Below are 12440 nucleotides of genomic sequence, written 5' to 3' on the forward strand. Positions count from 1 at the left end.
GAATGGGTTTGAAGGAGGAAGAAATATGATTGACTTATGTTGACCAAATGGCACCCTGAACTGCCTTTTTGGAGTGAATGTTTAGCTAGTCCCTTTTGAAAGATGGACTATGCTGGAAGATCTTGTGTGATGCTGTTTCCCTTTTGGTTACTGGTAGTGATCTTTGGGTAAACAGGTGATTATATTTAGAAATGTTTCACAAAGGGCAGTCAGTTGTTAACTGTGATTATTTAGAGTCTGTTTAAATGTGAGCAGGTTTAATATTATCAGTAAATACCTGTTTAATGACGTACTATTAAGTGGGTAAGTTGAAGACATTTGTCATTTCTTTGCCTTAATTTTGTATATCTCCACTTGATAAAGTTGTACTTCATCTTAGACTGTAGAAGGCTTTTTGTTAAATAGGGATTTGGAATCTTCTAAAGTATGCAAATGATTTGTATTTTTTTCTAGAGATGACGTTCTACAGAGTCTGACTATAGTACACAACTGTTTAATTGGCTCAGGAAACCTCCTACCTCCGTTGAAAGGAGAGCCAGTTACTAACTTGTAAGTAAAAATAACTACTTTACATATTTTGCTATTTTGCCATTTGGCATATATTTTAAGACTTAGTCACATAATGAGTCACTGGTTTTGTTTTTGATGTTGTTTCTGTATCACTTTAACCTTCTTGTCATTATTAGGCCAAAAATCCCTGAGACCCAGTTTAGGTCTATAAACTTTGAGGCTTTATTCAGATTTTTATAAGGTACCAGGATAAAATAATTCTCAGTATTAATTAGTTTTAAAAAGTTAGCTTAGAGCTATTAAGTTCATCTGTTAGTTTACTGAGTTAATTAATTAAATATTCTTCTTTTTAAAAAGTAAGAAAACCACTTTTTTGGTCTGAAGTCAATGTTAAGGATTTTATAGCAAATAACCTGGGGTATATTTTAATAAAAATTTATTCAGTGTAACTCATTATAATTTTGAACTTTTTAGATCCACCAAGTTGCTTTTATGAATTTAAGTGTATTTCACAGTATTAGTATTTTGAATAAATGTCTTGATTTAGTCCACTGTCAGTGCTACCATTTAAGTTGAAAACAAAATTGAGTTTAAATGAAGTTAGCAGTTTGTAACTTTAGATCAGTTATTAGTAGATAGATGCTAGTTTCAGTGTACTATCTTAGATCATTTTCTCTCAGCATCAACATCTCATTCCTGAGCAGGTTAATGAAAATCACATAAAAATGAGTAATAACCCTGCCCCCTCAGAAAACACAAAAGGGAGAATTATTTGTTGATTTCGCAACAAAAATCTTAAAAAGCTTCAAGGAGTGGTTTTTAAATGTGGCTTGCTTGTCTTTCCCATATTTTGCATAATCAGTTGTTTGGAGTCATACTTTTTTTAATAACTGCTACTTACTTCACTCTAAAAGCTGTTACCAGGAATTGAACTTTAGATTGCTCATTAGAATTAAGAGGGAGAGAAAGGGTCATTTCAGGTGAGGAGATCTGTTACAAGTTTACTTAGGAAGTTGCTGAAATCTTTTAAGAAACTTTTGTTTTTTGTCAGTTTTGTAGTTTGATATAAGAGCAATTTTACCAAAATTCACTTTTATCGAGAGAGATTTTAAGCAATATTTAAAAATGAGAGACCTACAGAAATGGTTTTGATTTTCCTAATGATCTTTAACAGTATGTAATATATTAAGACCTTAACTCTTACGGCATGTTAAAACGCTATTCCACACATAACACATTTATTATATCTGTAAACTTGGTTTTGCTGGAACGTGTTGAGAAGTGTAGTCCTTTAATCCAGTAATTTATTTAAGAGCAAAATCATCTATTTTCCATGTATATAATTAGATGACTTTTTAGTATTGAATCATGATTAGGATACAACACTGAAAGATCAGCTCAGGAGGCTTACAGGTTTTTGTGACTTTCAGCATGTAGCCATGTGCACTATGATAGTGAATTGAAGCAAAGTCTTTATCCTTTGAAATAAATGTGCATTAGGACAAAAGTTCAATATATTTGGTTATTATAAAGCCCATTATGTTTGTATATAATGAAATGCACTTTCAATAAGGAAAACAATACCATACTATAAAAACTTTATGAATGCCAGTAAATAAGCAGATTGATAGCCTTCATTACTATACATTATGAGATATAAAATTGACCTGAGTATCCCTTTGTAGGTTTTTTCCAGAAAAGTTGAAAAGTAAAGATAATTTAGATTTAAAAGTGTTGTGTTTTAGAATTTTCACTTAGAGTCAAAATTTTAATATAATGAAACAATGAAATAATACAAAATTATGTTTAATATATTTTTGTTTATATATTTTGATATATTTTAAATTATAAATATAAAATTTTTCTTGTATACTTGATAGTATATAATAATGAAATAAAATACAAAACAATGGGAACTCCAGTTGTTTTAATCATTGCGTAATTCACAACTTGGGGGTACTTTAGTAATATGCACCTATGCAGAATAATGATTATACAAAGCAGAGTTAGAGATGCATGAGCGGCCCTTTGCCTTTGAATTGTCAAAAGAGGGAGTTTATAAAGTCTTCCCTGGGCTTTTAAATAATTCTTTGTTGAATCCTTTCTTTCAAAACCAATTTCTAACTTATATCACCTTCATCTGAAATTTTCAGTTATTTTGGCAATGCGTGTTTTTTTACATTTATTTTCTTTTATAACATTTCAACTTTTTTTGCAGATGGTAAATTGGTTCTCACCAAAGTATCATAAAATAAACTTAGCCTTTTAAATTTCTAAAATGCTTACTCTCATATAGGTCAGTAATCATTAAAATCTAAATGTAAATTGATTTGAAAAATTAATCATAATTTCAGTTGATGGTGCCATTGTTCCGTGATATTGAATCATACTGCCTAGTGGGAAGAAAGATCTGGAGCATAATTCTTGGAGATTATCAGTAACAGGTCAACATGAAACTAGTAGTAGTAGACGAAAAGAACTCTTTACTTTGGAAATTAATTACCCCAAAGGAGATAGAGTAAGATGTACCAAGTTGGGGAGAAAAGGATAAACTGTGACCAGTGCTTTAGTGTAGTGCCTAAGATGTCTAAGGAAGTCATTCTCGTCAATAACAATTTGGCTGTGGTATTATGGGACATTATGCATTTTCTGAAATACCAGACCAGTTTTTGGAAGCACATAGCAACTCAGTTTTTTGTTTTTTGTTTTTTTTTTTTAATTTAAACATATTTTTCTTATATAAATCTCAGGTAAAACATTCTAGCTACTTTAATCTTTTTTTTGTCAAATCACTCATTAATAAGTTTGCCTTACACGTGTATGAATAGTATTAGTCTTCTGGAAAATTACCGCAATAAAAAAACCAGGAGCTTAGTTTAGTTCTGAATTTTCCTGTAAGAAAATCTTAGTCCCTAATAGAGTGTATGGGATAGTCTCAAAAATCACTGTTCAGGAAAATGGCTACCAAATGTGAAAAACAATTTTCTGTGCTATGTGATTAGAGACTAACAAAAAAATTAAAAGCTTAAGTGAGATGAGTTGATAGTCCTAAGTATAAATTATATATGTAATGGTTATCGACATTGTACTTTTTGACCTTAAGCTCTGTAAGGTTACTAAATACCTTGTACAGTCTATAAATTTTACTGTTTCAAAGGATGGGTGAAATAAGGTCCCATGAGGGTAGTTAAGGGTAAATTTTTTTTTTTAGTTTAGTTCAATTTGAAATTTTAATACTTTTGTCAGATATCAAGGTTACTGAAATAATCTTAAAATGGAACCTCTCTATTTTGCTCTTGGAACCTTTAGTTAATGATTTCATAGAAATATTTGTGGTATAATTTATACTCATAGTTCTGCCTTTATAGATGTGGAAGTTGGGTTATGTCTTTCTAGGGTCATATAGGAATTTTGGACACTTGCCTTTAATCCTCAAATCGTCATTAATTTCTCCTTTTGCAGTCCATTCTTTAGAATCTTTTAGGTCTAACCAGCTACCATAGGATGCAAAAAACTAACATCTATAAAAACAGGGTTACTCAAGGTAGAGGAGTCATCATTTTTCATCTCAAATATTTCTTCTTTACTTTGTGCCCCCTTTCCTCTGATAGATCTGTTAAGTCATTCTTAGTTAAATCATTCTTAGGATCTCAGCTTTTACTAACTTTTCACTCAAAAAAAAAATTCATACTTAAGGTCTAAGAGTTGAGACCATTTCTTTAATATGTGAAAGGATGTGTTGTTATGCGATGAGGGGCAGGGCTAGCTAACCTCTCTTGGCACCTCCAGGAAACTACCCAGCTCTGCTGGGGGAGCTGCACACAGAAAAGGAAACAGTAACTACTCCACGGTGAGTAACCCTGTTTTCTCCTTATTTCACCTTCTGACTGTTTTCATTGATTTTTAAAAGCTTGTGTGTCAGACATGAAATAGTTCTTGTGCTCCGAGTTAATTTTAAACCTCGCATATAAGGTTCTCTTTACTTGGCAACCTTTTGTTCACACAGTAGAGTAAGGACAGCCTTTCCTTTGTGTTTATAGCTGTCACTCATGCCCAGGATTGAGCTGAATAACAGAACATAGAAATAGGCCAGTTGTCTGTTGTGAAACGCTTGTAACCTTGAGGGGAAAAAAAAATCTGTTAGTGGCTTGGTTTTTACACCTTTTTATGTTTGTTTTCATTTGGGACAGGAGGGATTTTGGGGAAGGATAGGGTATTCTTTCACTTACAGAGACAGGAAGAATTACTGTTTGCAGTTGTTCCATGACAATTCACCTAGCCTTCATTTGCATATTTGATTTATATTGTATATTTTGTTTTTATGATATGGGTCATTTCTTCCTTTTTCACCATCCTTTCCCAACAGTGATTATTTTCAGTTCTACTCTAACCAAATCTAAAGAAAGTTGCCATCTAGTGGTACGAATAACATTGTAGAAAACTTACAAGGCTCTTTTTTTTTTCCTTAGTGATACAGATATTGAACACATTTTGTTATAAGTGAGGTGGCTTGGTGGTACTGTCTAGTTGCTATGAAGCTGGTTTACTTTATTATTGTATACATGGTATTATTTATAATATGTTGTGTTGAAATTATTTGTCAGAATTTTATTTTTATATTGCCATTTATAAAATGAACCAGTCAATGAGTAGAATGAATTTCACTTGGGGGGGGTGGTATTTGATTCAAATTATACATATATTGCTACTATAGTTTTTAGTCAGAATGCATATCTGTAATTGTTGATAGCACTTTTAAAGTCTATTCGGGTACGATTATGTATATAACTAAAAGTTACAAGAGCAGTTTTCAGTGTTAGAATACAGCCCAGCACACATAGACTTAAAACGTGGCCATAAAGAGATACAGTCATAAAGTCTTACTTGGGTAATAGATAGAGATTCCTTTAAGAAAATTATTCTTCTAAAGATCAGAAGAACGTTTAGTGTAAATATATTTTTATACTTGCTGAGAAACATTTAGTGTAAAAGATGTCAATCCAACAAGTGTTTAATTAATTTATTAGATAAGAGATCAGTTAAAGCTGAATCTTGGATAAAGAAGCATAGAAGAAAATTGGGATATATAAGAACAAATAAGGCTGAAATATGTACCTAACCAAATGCCTTCTGTACACTTGAGATATGGAAGATGTGTTTTAATTCAGGTTTTAAAAGTAAAAGCCTAAGCCATTTTTATTTGAATCTACTACTTAATATTTTAAAATCCCATATAGGTTGACTTATTTTTAAGCAATTGTAATTAGTGATAATATTTCTTCAAATTTTCTGATTGGGAAGCAATTTAGAGTGATACATGAATTTTTAAAATTAGCATCAGAGCTCTTGGGTGAGACGTTTTATATGTGATTACAGTAAAATTGGTCTTACTAGAGTCAGAAAGGCAGACAAGAAAAACTTCAAATTCCCAACTAATAGCCTTTTGTTTATTTGTTTGCTATAGTAAAAATTTTCCAGAATAGCTTACTATAGAAATTGCTTTTTGAATTTTGTTGGTTAAGAATAATTTTGTGGCAATAATTAAAATGCATGCTTGGTTCAGTATTACGTGGTACTTGGTACGGACTGGATAAGGTACAATTGTATTCTTACTTAAGAAAGCTACTTGGGTTTATAGCAGCAGTGAGAAGACATGTATTCTCATGTGATAGCTCATGGCAAGCACTTCTCCATGCTCTACCAGGGAAGGGGGCGGCGTTGATGGGGAGAGTGCGAGGAACAGTCTTATGCCTAATGCTGTTACTATTTGAGCACAACCTTTTTCTCTTTGTTGGTAAAAATCTAATTTCAGTAAAGATGTTGGACTCCCCCTTGAAGTTCATTGTGAAAGAATCTGATTTTATTTTTTACTGACTAGACTCTCAATAGACACCTATGTATATACATTTTCAGTCATACAATTTTACCAAATGTTCAAGTTTGCAGGCTGGTGCCAAAAGCTGAAACTATGGGATATAAATCAGATTTTAAAAAGAATTTGGACACAACATTGTAAACTGACTATAACTCAATTAAAAAAAATAATTAAAAAAAGAATTTGAACTTGAAAGTCTCTGGAAAGCAAATTAGCATTTTATATTATGAGACATTACCATTCTTTTTTTAAACTTGGTAGGCTTGGTTTTGAAACTTGAGACAATATTGTTGCTATCCTAGGCTCTACATTATGGCAAGGAACATAGATAATTGGCATTTTAGTAGTCTTAATGTTATTACCCATTAGATAAATCCCAGAATTCATAACTACCAAATATTAGAGTAGCGATAACTTACTTAATTTGTCTTTAAAAAGTATAATATGGGGGGGTATGTTGATTTTAAAATAGTTTTCTTTATTACAAGTGTGTAGTTCATGAATGATGAGCAATAATTATAAAATTTTTATTTATTACTAATTAGCCGTGTATTGGATATGTTTACTTCATGTTTCCTTGGCTCTTGTGCCTTTCTTCTTTTAGAAAGTTTTCTCTCTTTATGCAAATTTGTTGAACTGAATCTCATATTTTGAAGTAAAATTAAAGTATTTTTTCATTGAAGAAAATTTAGGTTTCACATATAAAGGTTCTTGTTACTCAGTAGACTCTGTTCTTACATACCTAAGAAGTGATTTTTAATGCAGTATTTTTACATCTGAACATCTTCAAAAGTAGTGGCATTTTACTGCAGTTGTTAGGATAGATCAGTTTGGCTCGTTTTAAGAGGAAGGGTAATGATTATGTAAAGAAGCTTGTGTGTTATATATTCTAGAGTAAAATTTGACGATGATATTTTGGTGTCTTCGTTTTAACCTTTATTATACCTTTATGAAACCGACTTCCTCGTATAAATGCTTGTGATATTGAAGCTTTTACAATTGAATATTAAATATTAGTGTTATATTCATTTGGGCAGTGAATTTTTCCTCCTAAAGTCATTCAATTTAATTAACATTTTGAAAAAGATGAGTAATACTGTCCTTACTGAAACAGAGCATTAATCTTCAGGAGGCTAGAGTAAAGAATTGAAGTATTAAAGATGGGAAATCTGTGTTTGTTTAAAGATCATCATCTTTGTTTTGATTTAAACATTCTAGCAATGACACTTTTCCCTTTAATCCTTCTTATTGGTATTATTATTAATAAATACAAGCATTCTTGTTTTTATACAGGGTACCAAGTATGGTGTCCTTGGAAGAGACAAAGTTATATACTGGACTTGAATATGGTATGTGAATTCTAGTCTGAGTAAATCTGTGTGGAATGTTTTCATCAATTACTCTACAAGGATTTAAATGGGATAATTTTGTAGTCAAAATTTTTCTAGTCTCTTTTATGTTTATAAAATAAATATTAATTACAGTATTATCTTTTTGTTTGTTTGTTTTGAGAAGCTGGAAAATTATTATATAAAGAATAGCCAGTAGATGATAGGTGCTTTCTATGTGTAGAGGCAGACTTTCATGTATTGTGATGTTCATTTATGTTTAGAATTGTTTTAGGACTGATACATTATACTTGATGTGAGTAAGAATAGTATGATAAGAATATAATATTCTTACCTTTCTGTCATAGATAGTTAAATTTTGTATAACTGTTTATGTAAAACATTTTGTGTTAATTTGATGTTTGAACCTAACATTAATGGAAATTTAGCACATTTTCTTACTGCTAGATTAACATTGGGGTTCATCACATACATCAATTACTTGGGTATAATTTTTTTGGTTTGTCACATACATCAGTTACTTGGGTATAGTTTTTTTGGTTTGATTTGGGTCACCACAACTAGCGACTTCTGTGCATTTACAGTCTCTTAATTAGTGAACAGAACCTTTGAAAGATTGGCAGAGATAGTTTTTCCCTCCCTTCTCCTTCCCTACCCAATAAAGTTTTATAAGCAGGTTAGTGTAAATGTGAAGATTTTAAAAGTTATTCTGTATCATGCCAAGCTACTAACCAACTCTGATAAAGGCATACCCATTTGTTTTTTCTTTCCTGGATGTATTATCTCTTCTTGACGTAATTATTGATATAAACTTTAAACATTCCCAAGCTGGGCAGCATTCTGTGTGTGTAAAATACTTTCTCTCATTTTTTACAAATAGATCTATCCAGAGAGAACCACCGAGAAACAATTGCTAGGGTCATAAGGAAACTTCTTAGTAAGTACATATATGCATTTAACTTACTTTTACTAATGAGTATTTAGGAATTTTATTTTTTAGCATATCTGCTTTTACTTAACCTTTTAAAATTCTAAATGGTGAGAATATCAGGTAGCTTTTTTTTTCTTAACTAATAGATAATTAAGGAAAAAGAGTCCTATAGTAATTCAAAATATTTTAACCGAAATTCTTTTCCTTCTTCTATTATAGACCACATACTTAATAATTCGGAAGATGATACCAAGTCTTTGTTTCTTATCATAAAGGTATAATTGTCATTTAACAGTTGTATGATTATTAATATGACTAGGTTTGACATGATAACTTGTAAATACAAAATTTGAAATTTGTTGACACAGATTATTGGAGACCTTTTGCAGTTCCAAGGATCTCACAAGCATGAATTTGACTCCCGTTGGAAAAGCTTTAACCTAGTAAAGAAATCAATGGAAAATCGGGTCAGTATTTTCACCTAAAAGTCTGAATTAATTTTTTTATAGGTATATAATAATCGGTATAACCACCTGATCTAGCAGTTGTTCACCATACAAAGGAAGTTTCCCTGTAAGTAACACTAGTAGACTTTCAAATATTACAGCATGATATAATCAAAAGGATCATAAGCGGGAAATGTGTTTTCCTTGTACAAACTCTTCTTTCAGTTTCTATGATAGTCTCTGAACTCTCTGTGGGAATTTGGAGTATGATTACCTGGCACCAGCACTCTAGCTACCATGTAGGAACCCAAAGGAGTAAAAGATGGGAGGAGTTGTCCAGAGGCATGAGTTTAAAGCACTGCATTTTATGTAGATCTGAGAAAAATACATCTTATGTTATTTTTGTGCTCCAGGAGAAGTCAGTACAAGCTTGTCAAGGAGCATGGAAGAGAGAATACCTAGGGCAGCTGTTTGATGTTCATAGCAGTGTTCTTCTGTAGGAGACTGTTGTCGAAATTGAGTCTGAAAAGGTGATATGGGTTCGTTGTTTAGGCCGAGGGTGCTATGTATTTTAGACAGAGGGAGTGACATGTACAAGGGCAGGGAGATACACAAACATGGCAGGATTTAGGGAACTGTGGCTGTAGAGCAGAGGGGCAGGAGGTAAGCCAGGTTGTTTCTAGTTTTGTCCTAAGAAAGTACTTCCATTTTACATTCAGCAAGGGGGAGTCTTAAAAGTTCCTAAGTAGATCTGATGGGAATAGTGGAAAGATCAACACTGAATTCAATGAATGTTGAAAAGCTCTGCCACTGCTGTGGAGGATAAGCAGTAAGACTGAGATTAGAAGCCGGGAGGCTTTAGGTAAACTCTTAAAATCGTTGAGAAGGAAAAGCACAGCCTGAATCAAGTCACTGCCTTTGGGGTGTTTGAAAAAGAGTGGCTGGGACTTGGTGATTAATGAGATAAAAGAATGAAAGAAAACAATCTTGAGTTCTAGGTATCTGCATTTAGTGACTGGGTGGAAGATTGAGCATGGGAGAGCTTAAAAGATAATTTTTACAAAAATAAAAGATACTGTATTCTGTAGTAAACATACACAGTTACCCAGAAAGGCTATTTATAAATGTAGTAGAGTTGAGCAGTTTTCTTAGTGGGCTGTTTCAAACGGAAATACTGTATTTTAATATAAACTTGATGGCTTTAGAATAAATGAAATACCTCCACTACCCACCAGCCCACACTGTACCTTCTGTGAACCAGTTTTTCCTTAAGGGATTCAGGAGACTCCATTGTTGAGGTCATTCAGGGGAAATGTTGAAGTGTTTGCTACTTTGTCTTTCAGCTCCATGGGAAAAAGCAGCATATCAGAGCACTGTTGATTGACAGAGTAATGTTGCAGCATGAGGTAAATAGCTTTTCAAAATCATGATGACTTTTTAAAATGATACTTTTCCAGTGAGTATTTAATTATTAAATGAACTTTTATTAAAAACTTTGAGATTTGATGTACATTTTTATTCTTTTTGTAGCTAAGAACACTAACTGTGGAGGGTTGTGAATACAAAAAGATACATCAGGATATGATCAGAGATCTTCTTCGTCTGTCTACAAGTTCATACAGTCAGGTAAGGCTAGTCCAAACACTCTGGGCATGCCCCTTCTCACCCATTTAGTAATGTGCCACCTAATGTAGCCCCATTTTTAACAAGGAAATTTAAGTAATTGATTGGTGTAGAAAACACCTTTTAGCGTACAAATATATTTGAACTAATTTTGCTTCTCTTTTTAAGTTAATGTTTATTTTTGCTGTTTGTGATTGCTTCTTAAGTTTTTTTTTAATTTTTAATTAAAGTTGACAGTGTCAGTGCAATGTTGCTGCTCATAATTAAATCACACTGTGAAGACCAGCTTATGAAGGCCATATCATTCTTCTTAGGCATTATGCTTGGATTTCAGGAAGCTGCTACCATGTGAATTGTGGGGTCTATCCTTTAAGGAAGCATAGGACCAAGAATTTATCTCTAAACACTGAAAACTGGAAAATTTAAAGAGATTCATGTACAACCAGTTAGTCTGTCTTTATGAAATAACATAAATTAGGAAACCAGTCTAACCCAGGGATTTTTTTGCCTGAAGTATTTTAAAAAGTTTGAAATACATACAGTGTATTGCTTTTACTGTAATCAGTTATTATTCATTACTGTTAACTAGTTCATGGGTTATAAATGTTTTGTTTTGGTTCAAAATATGTGGCCTGTACTTAGAATAAAAAGTTTAATAGTCTGCTGATAATGTTACTGAACAAATGAATGTCGGTTCCAGTCTCGCCTTTATCGAAAATATTTTAACAAACGTAACCTAAACCATGGACATGGTTGGTGTTAATTTCCTTTCCTTTTGGTAAAAGGATAATAATCATTGACCTATTTTTGTTAAGGTATGTGTGTTGATATATTTTTCTGTTATTACAGCATTTAAATTATCACCAGTTTGTTTTGATGATTCATTTAGAAAGTTTTTGTAGTTTGTCTATCATTTGATAGAAGTCCTCATTTAATAATACTTTCTTTAGGTCAGAAATAAGGCCCAGCAAACATTTTTTGCTGCCTTGGGAGCATATAACTTCTGCTGCAGAGATATTATTCCTTTGGTTTTGGAGTTCTTACGGCCTGGTAGACAAGATGTCACGCAACAGCAGTTCAAGGTATAGGGGTTTTTGTTTTGTTCTACTACAGAAATTTTCAAACATAGGGAAAAATTGAAAGAATTCCACAGTGAATATCCTGTGTCCATCACTCAGTTTCTGTATTTAACATTTTGCTTCATTTGCTTTATCACATATCTGTCCATCTCCTCCATCTATATTATTTTTTAATGTGTTTCAAAATACTAAGTTGAAGACATCAGTACACTCAGCCTTTACACAGGTATAGTCTTTTTCTTCTCCCTCATTATTTACTTATGTACCTATGTTTATAAGCAGTGTTATGATGGAGAAAGTATAAGCAATTTGAGTTGAGCACCAATGGATGAGTAGCCTGGCTGCCCTATGGGAGAGGGGGATGAAAGACCAAAAGGTTTAGAGTGGTGAGACCAGCCTGAACTAGGAAGAAACACAGTTAAGTTTGAACATCTGAGTGAAAGTTTGTGTGATTAGAGCACAGAAGGAAGGTAATGACAAAGATAATGGAAATATTACATCTCACTGGGGGTGCAGTAGAGTGTAAATGAAATGCAGTGATTGCTTATACCATCAGGTAGAAATGAGTTGATTGATAGTGATTTAAGAGGGGAAATTAAGACGACTCAGTAGTTGAATATGAGGGCA

General features: G+C 32.5%; 1 protein-coding gene across 2 annotated transcripts in view; it reads left to right on the top strand.

The window, feature by feature from the left end:
- The window catches only part of PSME4 (proteasome activator subunit 4), an 85093-nt gene that overhangs the window by 43630 nt on the left and 29023 nt on the right, over positions 1-12440 (top strand). For both annotated transcript variants that reach the window (XM_072937751.1, XM_006211270.4), the window contains 8 exons: positions 454-549; positions 7679-7734; positions 8615-8671; positions 8885-8940; positions 9034-9132; positions 10455-10517; positions 10642-10737; positions 11685-11816. In XM_072937751.1, the coding sequence (XP_072793852.1) occupies positions 454-549; positions 7679-7734; positions 8615-8671; positions 8885-8940; positions 9034-9132; positions 10455-10517; positions 10642-10737; positions 11685-11816 (655 nt within the window). The remainder of the gene's footprint in view (positions 1-453; positions 550-7678; positions 7735-8614; positions 8672-8884; positions 8941-9033; positions 9133-10454; positions 10518-10641; positions 10738-11684; positions 11817-12440) is intronic.

This window comes from Vicugna pacos, chromosome 15 (assembly GCF_048564905.1).
Source record: "Vicugna pacos chromosome 15, VicPac4, whole genome shotgun sequence".
Lineage (NCBI taxonomy): Eukaryota > Metazoa > Chordata > Mammalia > Artiodactyla > Camelidae > Vicugna > Vicugna pacos.